The sequence below is a fragment of the Alligator mississippiensis genome, chromosome 10, assembly GCF_030867095.1.
Source record: "Alligator mississippiensis isolate rAllMis1 chromosome 10, rAllMis1, whole genome shotgun sequence".
NCBI classification, from domain to species: Eukaryota; Metazoa; Chordata; order Crocodylia; family Alligatoridae; genus Alligator; species Alligator mississippiensis.
Window position 1 is genome coordinate 25512869 of NC_081833.1, and position 21775 is coordinate 25534643.

A 21775-nucleotide genomic window follows, 5' to 3' on the forward strand; every position below is an offset into this window, starting at 1 on the left:
TCTGTGTTAATATATATTTTTGTGCTTGTTCACAATGTCACTTTATTTTGCCACTTGAAACTGGTCCTGTTGCCTAAACCCCCACTTCTCCTCCATATTCAGGATAAGTTTAAAAGCGTAAAATCCACACTTCATTTGCAAGTCCTTCCATCGCATGTGTTACTAATGACCACTCTAATTATGATATCTCACGGTCTCTCTATTCAAACGTTGCCTGATCCGACTGCCTTTTGACATTTCACCAGATTGGGGAGGAGACATTTGAATATTTTGCAGTCAAAGGGGAGTGAGTCAGCGGGTGAGAAGCAACTATGTGAGAGCAGGTCTCATTTTTGGCAAACGCACTTGTTTGTTTTCACCACCAGCTTCCCCCCCCCCCTCCCCCAATCACGGGTTTGCTGCCCAGTTGGTTCTCAGAGAAGCTGCAGAACAGCTTCCAAATGGAGGAGTGAAGCAAGGGGGAGAGGGTGGAAGAAATTGTTTGCAAAGAGGGGAGAGCAGGGAGGGAGTCAGCAAAAATTAGCATGAAAGGCTCCTTGCTGGCTCTGTGGAGAGCGAGCAGTGGAGATAAAGCGAGAGGATTCTTTGTGCCTAGCCGGGGACATGATAATTGGCTTTCCTTCCTAGCGAACTTTGCAAATGATGCTCTTTAACTTGTCGGCGAGATAAACAGTTGCTGTGGCAGGTGCGCCAAAAGCGCCGTCTGGATGTAATTAGACATGTTCACAAGAAGGCACCCTGAGAGATCTGAGTGCAGTGTTCATTCGGGGCACTTCCCAATGGGCCACAGCCCCTGCAACATACATTCCTTCTCTTCCTCCCCTCTTCTCCCTCCCACCCATACACACAATTATGTTCCCCCAGTCTTTCTTTCCTGCACTTCTCCGTTTCCAGAGAAGAAAGAATCATCCTACTGACTCGGTTCCCTCTCATTTTGGATTGTGTGCGTGCCATGGAATAATGGTTAGGTGCCCTTTGACTGTATCGTCAGTGGATCAGCCAATACTAAAGCCTTCCACTCCCTTAATTGCACAGGGCTCTGCGTGACTTGCCTTGTTTGCAAACCAAAATCACCCCTCTTGTATCTTAAAACTCATCAGCCATTTTGAAGTAGGTCCTCATTAGATTTCTTATGCCCTTTAAAATATTTGCCCTTGGACTTCACCTTTTTTATCACTAAGCACTCTGGTACCATTAATTAATTGAAGAATTATACTTCCTTACACTATCAGATTGGTAAATATTTCCCTGCTTTGTAGGTGGGAAAGTTGAACAAGAATGTTGTGACTTTCCCAAGGTCACAAATCAGTAGCTGATTCTAGAACAGAATCTTGGAGTCCTTATTTCATTCTCCCGTTTATAACTATCAGATGATACATTCTTTGATTTAGCAGCTCAACCTTTGCTATGGCTCAAGGGCTACAATAGTTCTAAATCTTAGTTTGTGTTTGAGTCTAACCTTGAAGGATGTCTCTAGCCTCCAAGAATCGTGTAGGTTGAAGATGACCATTCTTGATTTCTATGGCATTTTTCCATAAGACATTTCCAGCCACAACCAAATTTCATGTAGTCATATGTCTCTCAGGACACCTTGGTATTATCTTGAGAACTATGAAAAACTATTTGTGTTATAATTCTGTTTCATTATCATTGAGTAGTGTCTTTAAAATTTTCCAAGGAACGAGCTTTACAAATGTAAAAATATTCCAAGCTAGGTGCAGCATAGATCAAAATCTATGATTTTTCTTCTGCTGATATGCAGCAACCTCTGGTGTGGAACATGATAGTTACCCAAAGGTGTATACTAAAACTACCTAGCAGTGCAGTATAAAGTAAAATGCCATATCCAATGGAAACTGCAGGGGGGATTTAAACAGTCAAAATCATTATACAAGTTGGAATTTGGGCTGGATACTGGGTCCAACTATTCTAATCCTGTTAAAAGTGCCATGAAAGCTTTAATGACCATAGGTGAGTTGTGGGACTGTGTATATTACATGACACTTCCAAGTGACACTTCAGTGACAGAATGGTCTCCAATACTGTTCTAGGTCATTGGTTTAGTTGTTGCTCAGAATCCTTGCCATCACTTCTTCCAGCACTTCTGGTTTCCCTTGGAGGTCTCCCATTCACACACAGACCACATCCAACTGTAATTCACATGCAGGATCACAGGGCAAGATGGTATGTGAAATCATACTAGACTTCTCTTATCTCCTCCCTTATTAGCAAAGAAACTTCTGTATTAAGAGAATCTATTTGCTTAGTGCTCAGCACTTACCCCACTAACTCTGCAGTGCTTAACCTCCTCTCTCTCAGCTCCTATCTGCAGCAACAGATTGAGAAGTCTCCAAACAGGGATTATGTAGTAGACTAAGTAAAGTGCTAAGGAAGTTTGAAAACAAAGGTTCTGTGTGATTTAAATGAGATGGAGAGATGTACACGCAGTAGGCCAGGTCATCCCCCTCTCTGCCAACAGGACAACTGTTTTTACCCATGATTGGGGGACCATTGAGGTAGTGATCATCAGACAGCATCATGTCCTCCTGGAGTGTCTGGTCAGGATGCAGCCAGTAGGTAAGAAGCTCTGATATGAGTTGAGTGTTCAGATTAACCCTTCAGGTGATTGTGGAAGTAGCTTCTTTTTAAGCTATGCCTGAGCAAGTGATACTGAGAAACTGTGTGAGCTCCTGTTCTGCTGAAAAGTCCCTCCACCAGCTGCCTCCTTCCTTATTTCTCAGCCAGAGCTGCAGGTAATAACGGTAATACACTTGTTTCAGCATGTCAGGCGGCTTTACTCCATCCTGCCCTTCATCCCGCACATTCATTCATTAATTTTTGGAGGTTACTGAGGAGACATTATTGATGATGATGATAATAGTAATAGGGAAGATATGTGGCAGATTAATTCCTGAACTCTCTAACAGGATTTAAGCTAACAAGAGAGGAGGGCTTTTTTCTTCCTCCTTTCAGACATTTCCTGTGCGGGGTATAACGACACCAAAGAGTGTTAAATTGGTTCTGAATGTCCACCTCTGGCTGTCCACATTCTTGTAACGATTTCATTAGCTTGAATTATCCACGTTATTTTCTTGTAATGGGATTAGCTGTACTTGAGTCAGCTGAAGACCTGAGGGGGAGGAGGGAAAGGAACCTTCTGCTGTGTATTTCATTAACTCTCTCATGCAGGGGGTGGAACTGACCAAGGCTCAGCCCAGGGGCGAAAGTATTTGGCAGGATCCTTCATTCCAAAAGGAGGAGGAAAAAGAAAAGAGGCCATTATTCCTCTGTAATCGGCAAATCGGTGCAGTAGCAGAGACCAGGATGGACTAGTTGTTGGGGAATTGTTATTTGGGGGTAATTTAAAAAAAAAAAAATGCTGAGCTGAAGCACAGCCTAGGCCTGCTGCAGAAGAGAACATTTTTCACTGCATTTGTGACCAACTTAAATCTCAGTCTTGCATAGTCCTTTTGTAATCATCATTGGATTTGCTTGAAATGGAGGAAATGAGCTTTCTCTGGGCTCTGGCTTGTATTGGGATGTTTGTATATATTTGGGAGCACAACGGGGGTGGGAAGGTAATTCATTGCAACAGTTAGATTAACCATCCTGCTCTTTGAATGCACTATATCTAGTCTCTTGTGAGGACTTGTATAGCTCCATAATAAAATTATATTCTCTTCCTCCTTTCTGGAGCCTTGCAACACCATGTTCTTAAATCAGGTTATGGCCAACGGCTTCTGTTGCATTCATTCTGATTAATCTTTACCCAGTTTTGGGAGTTGAGCATGCCAACTCATTTTTAGTTTCATAATTGTTATAGAAGCATCTACCCACTTTTATGCCACAGGGAGTGTTGGACACTGCAACAGAGAGAATAAGATTCCTGTCCTGAAGAGCTTACAGTCTTCATAGACACAGTTCAACTAGAAGATGGGATAAAAAAAAAATCCAGCAAAGAGGTGGAACAGTTGGGCGTAGAACACATTTTACTGAGTCCATCAACCAAGCCAGTATTTGTTGGCTGCTTCTGATTGTAGACACCACTGCAGAGACTGAATTTGAAAGAAGAGGGCAGGGGCTACAGTGTACAATGTACAGGGACTATTGTAGAAGATGCAGACAGGCAGTCAAGGGTGACTGGGTGACAGTAGAGACTACAGTAAGAGACAAGAAAGTAAAGTAATAGGGAGGAGTGTGGTCTGTGGACAGTAAGAAGAAATGTTATGGATCAGGAATCCATTGGCTATGATGCACCTTGTATGTGCAAGGCAAAGGAGAAGGGGAGAGTCAGTGATTAGGCCTGAATGACACAAAGGAGGGTCAAGTGTCAAACTTTAATAGACCTGTAGAAGAATGCACGCGTCAGTCTGTTTCTATATGCTTCTCCTTGACTTGTGTTTTCCCTCATTTTCCAAGCTAAAGCATCATGAGCACTTGCAACAAACATCCTAAGTTCTTCGAATGTAAGGAAGAGTTGAGTGAGCTCTTCATTGTTTACCAGACTGACCTTTTCAACTGGCCTCTTGGCCTGGATGTTTTCCCAGTGACAGTGGTTCCTTCTGCCAATAAATGGGTAGCAGAGTTGGATTTTTCTCTTCCGTCATCCAAATGCTAATCTTTCTATTTATCTAACAGGTTAATAGGAACGTCATAAAACTACTGAAATTGTTGCCAAAGCGGTTGGAACGTTATTGACTTCCAGGAAAGTCACGTAGACAGTCTGCAAACCCATGTGCTTCTGGGTACATTTCAGTGCAAGCACTGAAGTGCCACAATGGTTGGGGTATTGCTTAGGAAATCTGTTCAACTAGCTCGTTTGCCATCTGTGACTTTTGGCTTGCCTTGGTGAATTCTCTAGGGAGGTTAGGAAGGTTCTTGCATTTCCATCAAGCTTTTGTGATGTGCGGGTTATAGAGCAATTGAATTCAACCTTCTTTTCCTGCATCCATATTGAGGAATCACTCCTGTAGCTCAGTGTGCTTTTTATATTCCTTTGTCCTGAACAGACTGCACATTTACACAAACATGAAAAAAAGTAGTGAACAGATGATGCAAACCTCTAAACTAGGGTAACTTTACCCAGTCTGATGCAGAATTTGCCTTTGAAAGACCTGAGAGTTAAACTCAAGTAGTGTTGCAACCCCAGTTTAGATGCTGTCTGTCTGTGTCTATCCTGGAATAACTGTTTTGCTAAGGGCAAGCAAGCTATTACCTGCACCCGTAACACCTAGTGACAAGGGCTCAAAGGTGCATTAAACCCATAGTGAGAAAGCAGCAGAGAGACAGAGAAGTCAGTTGAGTGCACTACAAATCACTTTGTGGCTTGCAGAGTGAATTCCTTAATAACAAAGTTCTTGCTGCCAAATGCTGTTTGCTTTTGCCTTCAGAACTGCCTGCATTAATAATGAGCATCTCCGGTTGGATGTTATTTACATAAAGTATTGTTTTCGTGCCATTGTCACAGACAACAACTCTGCGCTAGGTGAACGAGAAAGAGAACACCCTGCATATGAATTCATAAAGCAGCCCAGTTTAATGCAGTGCAAAGAACCATGGGATGTTCCCACAGAAATCCAGCCCAGCACAGGGACTGGTACAGCATCATTGTAGGTGGTTTCATGCATCTGCGACAGTTAGCGTGTTGCACCAGGCTGGCCCACGCTAAGCTAGCTTGTGTTGGGCTTGCTTGGGTTAACTTTACAGTGAAGATGTAACTTCAAGAAGTGAGACTGTGTGTCCATGGTCTCTTAGTCTTATTGCACTCTGAGGCCTGGTATGACCTCTGGCACTTATACACGGCAGAAAGGAACCTATTCAGAATGAGAAGAGAAAGACATGTGTTGGGGTATTGACGAACAAGGATGCTCCTGCCGTGGTGCACTGAATTTTAACATCACAGAGCCACTCTTCATTTTTATTCTGCTCCTTTGCTAGGTCAGCAGCACACTAGAAATGTAGGAATGCAGATTCCTTTGCCAACTTTGCAGCTTGGTCACTAGTTTCATAGAGTTTGATCTCTGGTCTTGGTCTCCTATGTAGAAAAGGTCAATTGCCAAATTTTGATTTACTTTCTCATGCTGCTTCTGAATGGCTTTTCTTTCATACATGGAGAGGGAGGAGGAGTGTGTGTCATGATGCATTGCTTTGCATTAGTAGGTCAGACAGCTAGATTCCTCACCCGCTCTTTCTGATACAAGTCCAATTTGCCACAGAGAGACAACAGTATCCAAGAGGAAACCCCTGCTTGTGGGGCAGACACTGCATTTTCACAGTTATGTCTGCCTGCAAGTTGATTTGCATACATCAGAGTTGCCACAGAGGGAAGGGGTGGGGGGTTGACTAGAACAGATCAGAGCAACCATAAAGTACATTCACCTTCTTTTCCCCTCTGTATATGCATGTACACAGTACATCTCTCAAAATGTGAGAACCCCTTCTGTTCAAAGCATAAACTGCCTTCCTCAAATAAGGGAGATCCCGCTCTGGAAAGAGTAACAGAGTGCTGTTCTCCTCCCCACTCTCACCCTCCAAATGAAGGAAATAATTGGAAAAGAGAGGTGTGAGTTTCTTCTTAATGGTGGCAGGGAGAACATTAAAGACGCTGTCTCTCCACTTCATTCACAGTTGCTTGTATGGTAATTGCTATGTTATGGTTTCTAATTATCAACACAGCGGGGGTGTTTTTTCTCCCTGTCTCTGAAAGGGTCATCTGTGCCCCAACAGGAGTCTTTTGTATCCCCCCACCCTCCCCATAAGCCTGTGTGGAATTTCCTTCCAAGCCTGTCCATACCACTCTTATTGACTGCTCAGTAGATATCTCTCGATTGTGTAGGTGAAGAGTGGTGCATTTGGCCTTTTCCCCTCCCACTCACTCTGTCTATAGATATAAGGAAGCTCAGGAGACCCAGAATCTAAGGGCTCCTATGTGATGGGTGTTGTTCTCGCACTAGGGGGCATCTGAACTCCAAGGCTTCCAAGCTTTTGGGACTTGCATGTAGGATGCCTCCCATGGATTTGGGAGTACAGTATTTGAAGCCCCAGACTAAAGAGTCTGGGAGGTAGGATACTTGCCAGTGGTAGCACCACACAGACTTGAACAATTGAGCTCTGCTCAGTTGAAATTTGAAACTCAATTTGGAACTGATTTGGCTTTGGAAACAAAATTTTTAAAAATGGGACAACAGAGCCTCTGGTCATATTGATGTCCATACTTTGCCCAAGTCATGCTGATGCCCGCTTCCTCTGTGTTTAAGCATTTTTCATGCATTTTGGGTAATTTTTTTTTTCACGTGAAACCTCACTAAACAAAAAGTAGAAACCCATTGGGAGTTCATAGCAATGATGATTTTAATGTGCTTATTTGTTAATTATAATTACAAGAGTGCTAGAGGTAGTGATATCTCATAGGTGTAGCCGTTCTTTTAGAGTTAGTGCCTTTAGGTACATTTCCATCACCACCCACTTGCTTGCACTACCCCTAGCCAGCAAGGAAGTCACAGGACTGGAAGGGGGGAACATAGGATCCCTTTCCCATTTCTATCATAGACTTACATGACCCCAGGGACAAGTAACTTATGTTTTTGGTGCCAAGGTTTCCCCTTCTGTAAAATGGGGGTGATTGTTGTCACTTGTCCATGAAGCCTGTAAGATTTACTATGGCAATTTTATGAGCGCAAGGCATTTTATCATTCTGCATGTTGTCCGCCAAGGGATCTTCTTCCTTCACTCCCTGCTGGGCCATACCACAAAGGAGCCAGTGTTCCCAGCCTAGCAACATGGCATGGCATGGTGGAGGTGCTGCTTGCTCTCACCCTCTGACCTGTAGGGTAACCTTAAATAAGATACTTCCCCAGTCCATGCTGTCATGTCCAGTCCCACCCTTCAGTCAGTCTTGTACATTTAGAGACTTCACTTTCCTTGGAGCCGGGGCTGTCTCTCACTGTGTACTTCCAACACAATGGGGCCTTGATCTTCTGGCCTGTCAACCCTCCTATGCCAGGAATAAAGAACATGGAGTAGCATCAGTTTCCATGCCTGTATTCCCCTTGTATGGTAACTGTTCCACTGCAGAAAACAAAGCAACCTTCTTGCTGCTCATAGACTAGAGGACGCCTGCTCGTCAAGGCTGTTTTCTCTTTCCTTTTATTTTGATTTTGTTTGTTTGTTTCCTTTAGAGCCATCTCAAAGGGGATGGTGGGGGAGGAAGGAGGAGTGGGGAGAGCTACAAGGAGGAGACGTGCAGATTCATTTTGAGGATTCATAACGCTACATTTACACACCGCACTGCCTGAGGAAATTGGGTAGATGAATGCCTGGTCATGCTGCCAGTGCACTGGGTTAACTCCCTGGATTTAGCTTATATCATTTCACGAGAGCATTTACGGCCTTTACTGTGTTTATTTCCAGTCGCTCTTTGGCACTGCCGCATCTCCAGCCCCTTTGTGTATGTGTGTGTGTTTGTGTGTGTGTGTAGATTTTCAAATAAAATAACACATCTATTCAGACCCAGTCCACATTAAATATTTATTGCCTGCAGTTTGTGCATATGTGTTTGATAAATGGGCACAAAAAAAAGGAAAAGAGAGCTTAGAGCTTATCTGCAAAGAAAGGCAGTCTTTGTCCTGGAATTTCTGAGAGGAGAGAAAGTGCTTCTTTAAGGGAAAGAGGTGGGGGCTGGTAAACTTTAAAAACAGCCTGGGTCTCTTCACAAGCACAGCTTTCCCCTTCTACCTCATCCACCCATTTAAGAGAATACCGCTTCAGAGAAGATTTGGGGAAACCCAACAACTCTGTCTTGAGGGTGAGCAAAGGATATTCCTAGAAAAAAACAACCTGCTTTCAGTGTGAACCCACACTGCACAGCATCATGTTCAGACCCCTTGGGTTCATGTCCATCACTGGGTCATGTTAGTGACTTGTGTATTGCAGCTGATATTCAATCCCAGCCAAAACTCATGGGCAGATCCCTGTAAATTGCAGCTAGGAGTGCCACTGTCTACTGTTAAATCATTACATGTAGAGAATGTTCCTCGTATGCCCACCTCAGAGGACAATGCTACAGTGCAAATCCTTAGTCACCGCAGATTCCCAAGGAGAGGGGGAAAAAATTATGCCAGGTTCTGGCAGGAGAGCTGCTTGTGTGTTCGTGAGTAACTGGAAAGGGAGATGCTTAAAATCCAAGATGAGTGTTCTCTCTCTCTCTCTCTCTCTCTCAATTGAATGATTTTTTTTTTAAAATGTGACCAAGAGAGGGCTGGATTTGCTTACAGAGCAGTATTTGCTGGTGCTGATAGTTCTGTAACTATAGTTTCTATCAGACAGGCAGATGTATCAGGAGCTATGTCTGTAATGGCAGTGATAAGCAAGGTGGCTTTTCTCTTTATCAGAGTTTGACTCATCTGTCTTCTGTTCACAGCACCTTTGGGGAGCTGAAGACTGTCCGACTGCCAAAGAAAATGGCTGGAACGGGATCACATCGTGGGTTTGGATTTGTAGATTTCCTCACCAAACAGGATGCCAAGGTGAGGCTTGGGCCGTGGTCCTCTTGCCATCCTCTTGTCTGTTTTCACCCCTCAGACTGCAGTAGTTTGAGGGAAAGGCCTTGCCTATGATGGGGATTAGCTCAAATATTAGCAATCAGTAGCCAGCCACCAGTGCATTTCTGACATATGGTGACTAACAGTGGTCACTGTAGACAAGGAAAGTCACTGGAGCTTGCAGTGTTGTTGTGACTTCTGTGTCCACCCTTGGGATTTTCAGTTACCTAGTTGGGATCTTAGCCAGTTCCCAATGCAGACAAGGCTAAACTGTGGCAATACTATAGGATTCCTTGTTGTACAATTTGGCCAGATGGCTCAGGATAATACCAGAGTATGATTGCCCGAGCACTAAAAGCTCTTCACTCCATCTGTTGGCATCAAGTTAACATGGTGCTGAATGAATCAGCAAGAGCTCACATAAAGGAAAGGTGAGAATAATGTAGTATGACTCCTTTTAAAAACACTTTCTAGAATACCTGGCAGGTAAACCTCTGTAGGATCCAAGCAATGTTACTTACCTTGCAGATAGGATGCGATTACATGGCAGATTAAAAACAGCTCATCATTGACATGGTTTTAAAGGAGGATTTATTCTTAGTGGATTTTACATGAGTCTAGAACAGGGGTAGGCAACCCTGGCACGGGTGCCAGTGTGGCACACAAAGGCATTTTGCTTTGCACTCACTCCTCAGGACAGTCGGTGGAAAAGGGGCTGGGGCAACACTGCCACAACAAAGATCGGGCACCTTGCAGCTCCCTCGCTGTCCACCCTTGGCACGCCAACATCTTACAAGTCAAGGTTGCAGGTATTTTTGGCACTCTGCCCAAAAATGTTGCCGCCTCCTCATCTAGAATGTGTTCCCTGGAACAGGGTAACATAAAACAGTAACAGCAAAAAAAAAAAAAAAGAGAGAAAGTGGGTGTTGAAATGGACCAAACAGAACAAGAGGCTATAGGGAACAGAAACAGTTTAGAGTAGGGGGAAGCCATCCAAGTTGGCCAAAACGACTGTGGAAAAATTGTGTAATTTAGAAGGCAGCATAATGTAACAGGAAGATGTTTGTTTGAGAGCACCATAACCATAGTGCTAAATGCATCTGTGTCAACTGGGTTGTATCTACTGAAGTGGTTAATTTGGTTCGTAGCCAGTAATCAAGTGCATTTCCTGTGGTCAGAGTGTGCTGAGATACTCATCATTCCCCCAAGATAGTATGTGTATTAGGAGAAGATGTGCTGGGCCCCTGTCTTGGCAAGCTAATTATTAGCTGTAGTAGATACTGAAAGAGCCTGTATAAGACCATCAGGCTCTTCTAAGCAGAGCCAGCCTCTTTGGTTGGCAGAAACAGCTGTGCAACCTGTTGGCAGAGAATCGGTCAGTGCCTGGAATTTTTCTGACTCTAACTTCTCAATGAATGTGTGTGGTTTGCTGTCTCAGACTCTGTGTTTAATAGGCTTACATTGGAATGATCTTGAGCCATCACATTTATACATCTGCTTCCCCTGCATCCCCTCCTCTTTCTGCCAGTCATCAGTGAGGACTGGCTTCTCCAGTAGAATTGGAGAAATCAGTTGCAAATCACCTGTTAGCTTCCCCTCTCCTCTGGGCTCAGTGCAGGATTGTTCCTGCAGGGTGTGTAATGCTTTTATGACAGTTAAGAGGACAGTGCCTATGGGAATGTCTGGTGTTTGGAAATGGTAGGGACCCACCAGGAACTTGTTCGCTTCCCAGGGACCAAGAGTTGAACACAAACTAGGAAAAGCTGTGGGGTACAGTTGATCAGAGTTCTTAGGAAAACCTGACTCTACAGTATGTGCAGCTCTGATGTGTTTGCCCTTTGCTTCCTTGAGGCACTGTTTCCCGGATTCACCTCCTTTCGCTTACCTTAGCATTAAACTGGGCCGTTTTTTTCACGCTGGCAGTTCTGAGTCTACTGCTGGTGGCATTTAGTTTACTAAGGGCTTGTGTCTGTGAGGTCCAATCCAGCTCCAGTCCTGCAAAACACTTAAGAATGTGTTCGAGAAATTTGCTAGATCAGCAACTCATTTCTAGTTAGGCTGTAGTTGGACTACATTTAGAAGGCTTCTCTTTGAACTTTCAGGAAGATATGCGATAAGTAAAATAAAAGCAGCCACAGCCCAATGGAAAGAGCATATACCCCGACAGTTGAGAGACATAAGCTTTATTTCCATTTTGCCACTGACACTGTGTGACCTGGGACAAGGCATTTTGCCTGCCTGCACCTCAGATTCCTTATGTGTATACCAAGCATTGTCAGTGCTTGCCTTTCTCTTGATTGAGGTTTTTGGATGATGAAGTCTACCTTCTGTAAGCTGTGCTATGAAGGATAATAGAATGGAAATAGTTAAGATTCAGTCCATGGGGATGGGGACTGTCTGATTTGGTTTGGTTGGAGTACTGTGGATTTTTATGGCATTCCATAACATTTTTAAAAATGTAACTGCATACCATATAAAATAAGAATTATGTGGCTCTTTGCATGCTGATCAAGTAGTGAGTACACAAAGCATTAGAGCATCACTCCTGCGGTTTATGGTGCTGTCCCAGAACTCCGCAATGGAATCATAGGCTTGTAAGTCACAATTTGTGTGTGCATATGCATGGCAAAATATTGAGGGATCAAACAGATGTATAATAAAATCCAGGCTAGATTGGATCAATAGCCCATTGACTGAGAGTGACCCAGTAGCCAGTGTTTAAGAGGAAGGTCCAAGAAGCCTTTCACTAGGCGGTTAGGGGATAACCCAATAGTTGGGAGCAAATTTATTCCCTATAGCATGGAGGTTACAACTTTAATTAACTAATATTTAATATTAACGAATATGTGTTTGGGTGTATTACACACTGATAATTGTAATCACTGTATTCTTGTAATTCTGTACATATTTTATGTATTATTTGAAATATGTAGCAAGATTTTAAATAAGTATTTAAAATGATATTTCAAAGTGTTCCGTTTTTTCGCATCATGTTTAAATCCAACTTTCTGGACTAAAAACAGAGAAACCACAACTGAGATCCAATCCATTGGTACTCTTTGCTATAATCATCTTCAGGGTGATGGAACAGTGAGTTCTGTGAAAGCCATGTGGTCCATGGAAACTTCAGTGGAAATATACATGGAGTAGACCAGTTCTGCCTGGTGGACTGCTAGGTGTCTGCCTAGGTCTGACCGTCTTGATTCATACTGATTTGAGGTCAATTGCTGTGGGGTAACTTGGTCTGGAGGTAAGGACCTGTCTGCTACTGTGTTGCATGTCACACACAGAGGTTGCCTGTGCCACTTGTGGCATGTGTGCTCACAAGTTGGCCAGCCCTGACTTTTCATGGGAGTGGAAGCTAAGTCCCAGGCTCGGTGGACCAGGAGGCTGATTACAGCAAATGGGTCCTTCCAGGTTGTAACCTAAGCTCCAGCAGTGGCTTGCTCAGGCTGCAAAGGTGGGTAATCTTTCCAAATTTCAAGACGGATTCGGAGGTAAGAGTAGACGATGTTATCATTTTAGACAGGGTTAATTGATTTTTAAGGTCAGAAGGGACCATTAGATCGTATAGTCTGACCTCCTGTGTCACACAGGGCATAGAATTTCTCTGTTAGGCCTGTATTGATCTTTATTCAAACTACCATCAGCTTAGCATTCCTCTGTATACTTCAAATGTTGGCTTTTTCAGCAGTGTATTGTTGTGTGGCTTTTCTGTGAAGTCTGGTTCATCACTCTTTTTTGTATTTTGTGTACAGCCCATCACTAGAGTTTTGTCTCCAATCAGATTGTCTGTACCTCTAGGGAGGCTACTCAGTTTAAGATCGGTGTGGCCTTAAACAAAAAGGATGGGAATAATATATTTGTGAGAGAATCCCCTTTCCTCACACTCCCCTTAAAGATAACTTGTAAATACTCAACAGAAAGGTTCATAAGGGACTAGCAAAATATAGCTCATTTTACCTTCTATTGCAGCCATATAAAATTCCATAAGTGAATATTTTGTTTCATGAGTGAAAATAGCACATGATTTTTCTCTTCTTAAATCACAATAGAAGGTAGCTCTGTAGATGCTCTGACTGCTCTAGTGAGGTTTCGGGACAGGACTGCAGTGCTGGTAATGTATGAAAGCCCAGCAAATTGCATTGCGAGGCTTGCTGTTAGTTAGGGTTTAGAAAGTGTTACAGGAGGCATAAATAAAATCAGAAAGATCTCTAGGGCTGTGTATCAGAAAGATCTCTAGGGCTGGCCCCGATTTAGTCGCTACCTGAGTATGTGACTTTCCACAAGCCACGTGTCCTGTTTATGTTCACTCCTTCCACCTGTAAAATGGGGATAAACTATATTTATGTGCCCTCACCATTTTTCTGGTCACGCCCATTTATAAACTCTTCAGGGCCGAGATTCATTCTCACTATGCCTTTGTACACCATGTAGCACAAATTAGCCTAAACCTCCAGAGTTATTGTTCTTATACAACTACGTGTAACCTGGGAGCTAGCATTTCTCTGACTGTGTCCGAAACAAGTGTCAGATGTACAGCAGATGCAAGCCTGGCTTCCAAGCAGTGGGGACATGATTGGAGCTGGAGATAAAAGTGCTAGTGTCAAAACTGGCCTCCCCATCAAAATTGTTCTTTTTCTACTCCCTACAGCACAGGGATGATGCTTGTCAGGGAAAAGCCACAAGCCTAAAACATGAGGGCATCAGCTCTCTTCTCATTACCTATGCCCCACAAAGAAGCAGCCACTTTATGGTGACAACTAGCCTCACAAGGATTAAATACCGAGTTCAGAGTGTTTTGGGCCCGTTCCCTAAGATGACACAGATCATCTTAAGCAAACTCCAGGATAAAACAGTTCCCTGATCCTAGTAGCTGTTTTTTAGTCCTTCTGTAGCTAACCTTCCTGCCTTCTCACACGGAGCTCTTTCAGCCTTCAGAGGAATCAGGTGCTCATCAAGAATTCCATTGACACCTTCCAAGCTAGTTCTGATAATTGCTTTGACAATCCCTTCTCCCATGCTCAAATATTTCTTGCTGTTGAGGTTTTGCCACAGAAGTGGGCTGGCTGGACCCCTGGCCTTTCAGAGAGCTGACTACCTTCTTTTACAGGCTTCTCTTACACACTGTGCGACTGTGAGGGACCTCCTGGCTCATCAGGCTAGTCCTCTGCTCTTGGAGGCATCATATAATTATATTTACACATTTTGGCAAGTTCTCTCTTAAAACTAGCTTCTTTTTTTTTTTTTGGTTTCCGTTATTCCTGCAGGAAAGGTGTTCCTCAGCCTCTTTCCTCTGATGGCTAGACAACCTCATAACATCCCCTCCAATCTTTGATCTCACCTGTGACATTAGTTGGCCCTAGATGTTGACTTGGCCATAACTTCTAAGGCTGTGTGTAGAGCCTGTTATGTTTGGTCACTGCCCCCTTGTCCCTGCCAGTGTTCAGGAGCTCACCTTGCACTGAATCCTGGAGCACAATAAGCGTGCCACCCATCAAAAGATTGCTTTGCGCTTTTCTTCCTTCAGGCAAAGTGTCTTTATTTTATTTTTTCTCCCCTATCTCTTTGAGGGATTTAATTGTCTCACAAGTGGCACATCAAGTATACTCCATTGGCTGCCTTGCAAAGGATGAGCCATGTAGTGATGAATAGCATTCTGAATATTGTAAACACATACATAATTGGCTCTGAATTTACTGCAAAGTGGGAAATGAGGGAAAGGTAGGCCGAGACCTTCCAAGCTGAATAATCGTGGTTTGAATGAGGTCCCTCTCTTATAAGAGGGGTAACTTGGAAATGGTATATAAACTTTGCATAAAACATGTTGGTTTTGCAATAGAAGCATTAGGATGGTTTTGTTGGGCTTTTAAAGCCTATAAACTGCCTTGTTCAACTTTTTCCCCGGGGCAGTTGTAGTGGCTTTCCCTAAGTGTAGGCTGGGATTTTCAAAGTGGCCTAAGAGATTTGGGAGTTCTTTTTGGATTCCCAGGCATTGTGTTTAAAATCTGTCTCTCAGGAATAAAGTCTGTTTTTAACAGGGGTGGCCAATCTGCAGCGTGTGTTTCACAAGTGGCACAGGCAGCCTGTGTGTGCAACATGCCGCAGATTTGGGATGGGACAGGCAACATAACAGCAGACAGGGCAGGGAGCAGAGCAGCATATTGGGCAGGGATCACAAGGCAGGAAGCAGAAAGCAGAGCAGCAGATTGGGCACGGGCACAGGACAAGAAGCAGGAAACAGAGCAGCCAATCAAGATGTGAGGGGCATTCAGGGAGGGTATGGGACCTGTTGAAAAGGTTGACCCCCACTGGAGTAGCACATTAGGCTTCAAGTAGCTCCCTGGAAGCTGCTGTTCTGTGTGAGTAAGTGTATCTGAATCAGAATATCACATTTGACTTTACAATTTAAAGGCTTTCAAGATGGGGACTGTCTCTTGCCATCAGTACAGCTCCTAGCGTGATCTGTACTGTGATCCCCTCAAGTTGCTGAAATAATACAAATGTGGATGCACCAGTGGAATGCAACTGCTTCTGGTGCATGACATAACTGTGCTTCAGCAGAGCACAGCAACTGTAAACGTGTTAGGATAGGAAACAAAGAATCTCACATCTAACTGGAAGTGAGAAAGATGATATGCTCACATTGGAATTTAGCCAGAATAGAACTTTTTAACACCCTGGCTGTTGTAAAAAGCACCATAGGATTTTTAATAACCACAAGCCAAGTCCTCAGTTTTATGTCTCATCTGAAAGACGAGCGTTAAGTTAAATGCATTTAATTTTGTGGCTGTGTGGAGGAATTTGCTTTGCACAGATCATTGTTGCTAATGACAGGTTGACGCTAGCTAAAGCAGGTCTAACGTATTCATATGTTTTCTGGAGAACCCAGTGCCAAGACCTGCGATTTTTTTTTTCCTCCCCCCCCCCCCCCCAGCTATTACTGCCGGGAGAGTTTCCACACACTTTTCCCCCTGCTGATATAAAATTACATCTGGTCTCCAAATAGAAATTGCCCATTCGGGAAAGATGCTCAACCCTTTAAAAAAAAAAACCTGGAGCTCAGCTGGCATAGCAGGGAATGTCCTCAACTGGGACTATATTTTTTTAGGAAGGAAGGGAAATTTATCAACAACCTAATGTTGTTGACCCTTTGTCCCTCTAATGACTTGGGCCCTAAGGCTTTTATGCTTGAGTATTTAATAGAGCAATAGGGAATAGAGAGGCAGAGTAGCCGTGTCCCCAAAATTAAAACAGCATTTAGGGATGGTGAGCCACAGCACCCTAGGGAGCTGAACTCAGTGGTCCAGTCTCTTGATCTATGACTTTTCAAAGCCCCAGCCCTGCAGACTCCATTACAAGCAAAATATTTCTTTCTACCTTCCCCTCTGAACAGCCCCATCTTTACACAGCTGTACTCACTGGTCCTTCATTTTGGAATCTAGCTCAGAATTACCCTTCTGAATTAAAAAAAACAAGTCACCTTCCATAGACGTACCCCAGTCCATCTCTTTAGCCACCTTTTTCTCCTTCTACCTTCTTCTAGCAATCTGTACTGCTTTCTTTACTCCCTCTCTTCTGCTCCCCTACCATATCTCCAACCCTTCCCAAGGTACAAGTATTTTGGCAGAACTGCTTCCCATATCAAGGTTTCAACTGCTCGCTATCAGAAAGCACACTTTGAGCTTTTTTTTGTTGTTTCTTTTTCTTTGCAGGTAGGTGTGTGCGTAAACTGGCTGATTTTTTTTCCTGTTTTCCAGTGTTTCTGCAGTGTTTTTTCATTCCTGTGTGTTTTCTAGTGCCTTCTAACAAGTACCCTGTCAGCAGATTACAAATCAGCAAAGTGTAATTTTATTATTGAACTTGGCAAAGTATTTTGGGGTGCATAAGACACTCTGCTGCTGAAAGCTGCATTAAGCTGGTCTAGTCTATTCACTGCACACAGAGCAGCCATCTCTAACTCAGCTGGCTGATTCTCCCAAAGCCATATTGTAATTTTAGGACTGTAAGTAGCATTTTACTAGCAAAGAGTTCCTGCCATACCAAGCTATTACATTAAGCTAAAGCAAATAGAGCAAAAATCAAACTCACAAGGGTTCAGAAGCAAGATTTAAAACATGATCATGTCCTATTTTCCAGAGACATTAGGCCTGTGGTTTTCTTGCAAACCCTAAAGCATTTTGAAAGCGAGAGAGATTTGGGAGGGTAGATGGAGTATTAAGGAGGGGAGAGCCCTTTGATTTTCATGCAACTGGCTTGTTCTGTATTGGCAGATATAGCCGCTGCCCAGTTGTGAAGAAGTTCTTTTTTTTTTTATAAGTATTTCTGAGTTACCAAGGGTACTTGGAGGCTTAGGGTGGGCGCCCTTTTCACAGATGTAGCAGTGTAAGTACTAATACGACGTGGGGGGTTAGAGGTCTGCTCCAATGAGTTTGAATCTTGGATGAATAGCCAGCCATAGCTATGATTATCAGCAAGTAGCTTAGATGTGGCGAAAGTGTGACCCTGAAAGTTCAGCCAGCTTCCTTCTGAAAGAGGTCCTGAAAAGGGTGAAAACTTATAGAATTATGCTCATTTGCTTTCTTATTTATGGTGTGTAAAGAATAGGGATTTTTTTGTCCTTGCATACATTTTTTTTTACCTGAGAGAGATCAAGAATGTTAAGCCTCCGTATCTCTGGAGGAATTGCAGAGATGCTGATCTGGGAGGGGAATGGTAGGGTGGGGGGGTCACTTCTCAGCCATTGAGTTTTAAACAGTCAGAATTTAAAAAAAAAAAAATCAATTGCCCTTTAAATCGTGTAAGGGTTTCTGTGGTGCCTCGTGATTCCTACCAAATCTCTACTTGTTCACAGATTCCTCCAGCATAGACACAAACTGAATTTTTAATGTAAAGAGCCAAGGCGAAGGCAGCAGTCTTTTTTAAAAAAATCCAGCCATTTAGGCATTCTTAACGCATCCTGAATAAATATAGGCCTGAACATGTCTTCCCTGCCCCCTCACCATCTTTGGGAAGTCATTGTGAAGGAGGACCCGTGGAGATCACAGATCCCGGCATGCAGTGCTCCATCTGGATCCATGCAGGCTGGCTGGAGTGTCCCAGCATGCTAGAACATGTGTTCTCCCCAGGCAGCACCCTACACTTGTAATGCAGGTGGCTGTAAACAGCTTCATTTTCTGCAGATTAGGCGTGGCCCACCAGCCTTCTGGCTGGCTACCAATGGGACCTGTGGCAGAGTACAGGGTGGCTGCCCTGTCGAAGTGTGTACACGTTCCTGGATCCTTTTCATGCAGCCTTTTCTCTTCCTCATACAGTGGGAAGTGAGAAATTAAAAAGTATAAATTAACAAATGAGACCCAGTGATTAGAGCCGCAGTCATTTGCCAGAGTTGGAATCGCTCTTTGTGCCAATGTAAACAGCCATCACAACTCCCTACTGCCGACTCCCCCCGAGTGTTTATTTAAGCCAACACATTGCTCTGCTAATTGGATAACATTCCATGTGAAAATAGGCCTTTAAAACAAGAGCAGCAGCAAATAAAAACAGCTGTAGCTGCAAAAGTACTAGGAGCTACAGCCTTCAGAGGAGAGAAGACACCCAACTGAAAATTATGCGTTCTTCCTTTTCCCAGTACAAGTCCATGTAGTTTAGAGCGAAAAGGAATAATAGGAGAAGAGCAGTGGTGACAATAAAATAGTGAATGATGTAGAGAAGGCAAGCCTGCTTAACCCTTCCTCATAATGCTCAAATAAAGGGATGGTTAACAAAACAGGCAAGATATTTAGAAATAGCATTTAAAAGCAAAGTGTGTGTGTGTGTGTGTGTGTGTAAAAATAAAATTTTAAGTGGTTAATTAACCTGCAGGACTCATTACTGCAAGATGGCATTGAGGCAAGAGCTTTTTAATATAAAAGCATATAAAGCCTTTTGCTTTGTAATATAAACCATTAACAGAGGTGGGCTGAAAAAAAAGCATCTCCCCTTTATTGGTCAGTGAGTCACTAATACGAGAATTCTTGCACCTTCCTTTGATGCAGCTGGGACTGGTTGGTCTTGGAAGTGGGACTCAGAATAATGTTAATGAGGTAGTCTGGCCAGGTTCCAGAGTGACTGACTATATGTGGTTAGAGATGGATGAACTTTTTTTCATATAATAGTAACTTTACCCACTGAAAAATGCAGTTTTGATTTAACCAAAGCTATTCCAAAACACAGATCAAATTCAGCAAATAGTTTTCACTTTAAAAAGGAGACAGAACATTTTGAAAAAGTAAGCACATTTTCTTTTGGTGTTTTCAAAATGAAACATTTTGATTTTCATTGCAAAACTGAGCTATACTTTAAAGAATTAAAAAATAGTGTAGGGTCTCAGGGTGGGAGAGGTAAGTAACCCAACGTGAACTGTTTGGTTTTTGAGTCCAACAAAACATTTTGGTCAACTTAAAATGATTCCTGTATCACTACCACCTCTTCCATCTCTTTGTAGATTTTTGGTACAGGCAGTGAACAAAAATTCATATACCACTGCTTTAAAATAATGCACATTTAAGCCTCTGAAGCTTTAGTTGGATAGAATATTCAAATCCCTACCTTCAGTTTTGTTTAGTGTTATTGGATGCTGTTAAACAGACCTTATATTCCATCCTAGATGTGGTTGCATTTCACTACCTGATAAAATGATCTGCAGTGGTTTTGCATCCAGGTAAGACAGGGTTGTCAAACTCATTTGGCCCCATGGGCCAAATGAGGGGTTTGGGGCTGATATGTGGGTCACATAGGGCCCACAGACCAGCCCCATGCACCAGAGCCAGCACACGGGGACAGTCTGGCATGGGCACCTCATTCCTGGATCAGTGCTGCAAAGCCCTGGTCTCAGGTTCATGTACAGCTGGCATGAGTTGTGCACTGCACAAAGGGCCAGTTCCAGACAGTACGCAGGGACTGTCTCTGGTCCTAATTCAGACTGGCCCCAGGGCCAGCATACAGGACCAGTCTGGCATGGGCACTGCATGAAAGGTACACCCTGGACCAGCCCCCTATGCTCTGTGTATCACCCGCAGCACCAGGACCAGCTCTGAATGCCACATGCAATGCACAGGGCTGCAGCCAACACATGCCACACGTGGAGTCAGTCCAAGACCCACGGGCCAGCTCATAGGGCTCCCTGAGCCAGATCCAGCCTGCGTGCTGTATCTTTGACACCCCCAATGTAAGACGATGGACTTGTTCCATGGAAGTTAGTTCACAGGCCCCAGAAACAGGCCTTTATCTTAACTTTTAACTGACACAGTTAAAAATGCATTTTTGATTCCATTTATATCTGTACATAGCAACCTGTCAGTTTGTTGTAAAGCCTTTTGTCCCTTGGGATGAACTGTACTATAGAAATGTTTGTTCTAGGTGTCTGTGTGTTTGCATAATGGAGCCTAATCCTGCCAGGTCCTGTGCACCTTCAACTCCTATTAAAGTCAGTAGAAACTGAGGACAAATAAACATCTCCTTGGATCAAGCCAGTGTTCCCTGAACATTTCCATTGATCACCTGAGGATATAGAAAGTCTTTTGTGTTGATGTTACAGCAGACACTCGTATATTCAATGTCACTGTAAGGTCACGGCCACACCGATGTTCTTAAGCAATATCGACTAATAGCGAGGCATCTTGGCCTTTCTTGTAAAAAATAAACTCTCAGCAATGAAATAGGGGAAAATTCCACCTTTGAATTCTGATGCTTCTATGTTGTCCCTGTGATGTTTGTCATCACCAGAACTTGCAAAAGAGAAAGACTTCTCCTTACCAAGAGCTGGAGTTCTTGAAATGTATTGGCTAAGCCACCCTGCTTTAAAATAGCTGTCAATCCCAAGGCAACACACTGTTTCATGCTGTCACCTTGGTGTACCAGACATGTGACATGGTGAGTGGGGTGTTTTCTTGAAGTCATGAGAGCACTACAGAGTTCTTCCAGCTCTCTGTAAAAGCTGCACTCCCATCTTATGCACCTGTGAGATTGTCATGTACCTCTGGAAGTGCTATAGCATTCCTCCTTGCTGGCATGCCCAGTGTGTGCTGATCTTCATTTTCAGCTGTACACTCCCTCTCTTGGGTTACTCCCACCCACCACCATTCCTGTTTTAACCATGTACGCAGAGTCCTTCAACCATCTCTTGTCCAAGGAGATGCTTTCATAAGGAACTGTATTCGAGCCTACTGTTCTTCCTCACAGAAAGAGCTGTCCTC

At 43.5% G+C, this 21775-nt stretch overlaps 1 protein-coding gene across 2 annotated transcripts in view; it reads left to right on the forward strand.

Moving 5' to 3' along the window:
• The window catches only part of RBM19 (RNA binding motif protein 19), a 121420-nt gene that overhangs the window by 63486 nt on the left and 36159 nt on the right, over positions 1–21775 (forward strand). For both annotated transcript variants that reach the window (XM_019493747.2, XM_006265820.4), the window contains exon 22: positions 9419–9524. In XM_019493747.2, coding sequence (XP_019349292.2) covers positions 9419–9524 — 106 coding nt within the window. The remainder of the gene's footprint in view (positions 1–9418; positions 9525–21775) is intronic.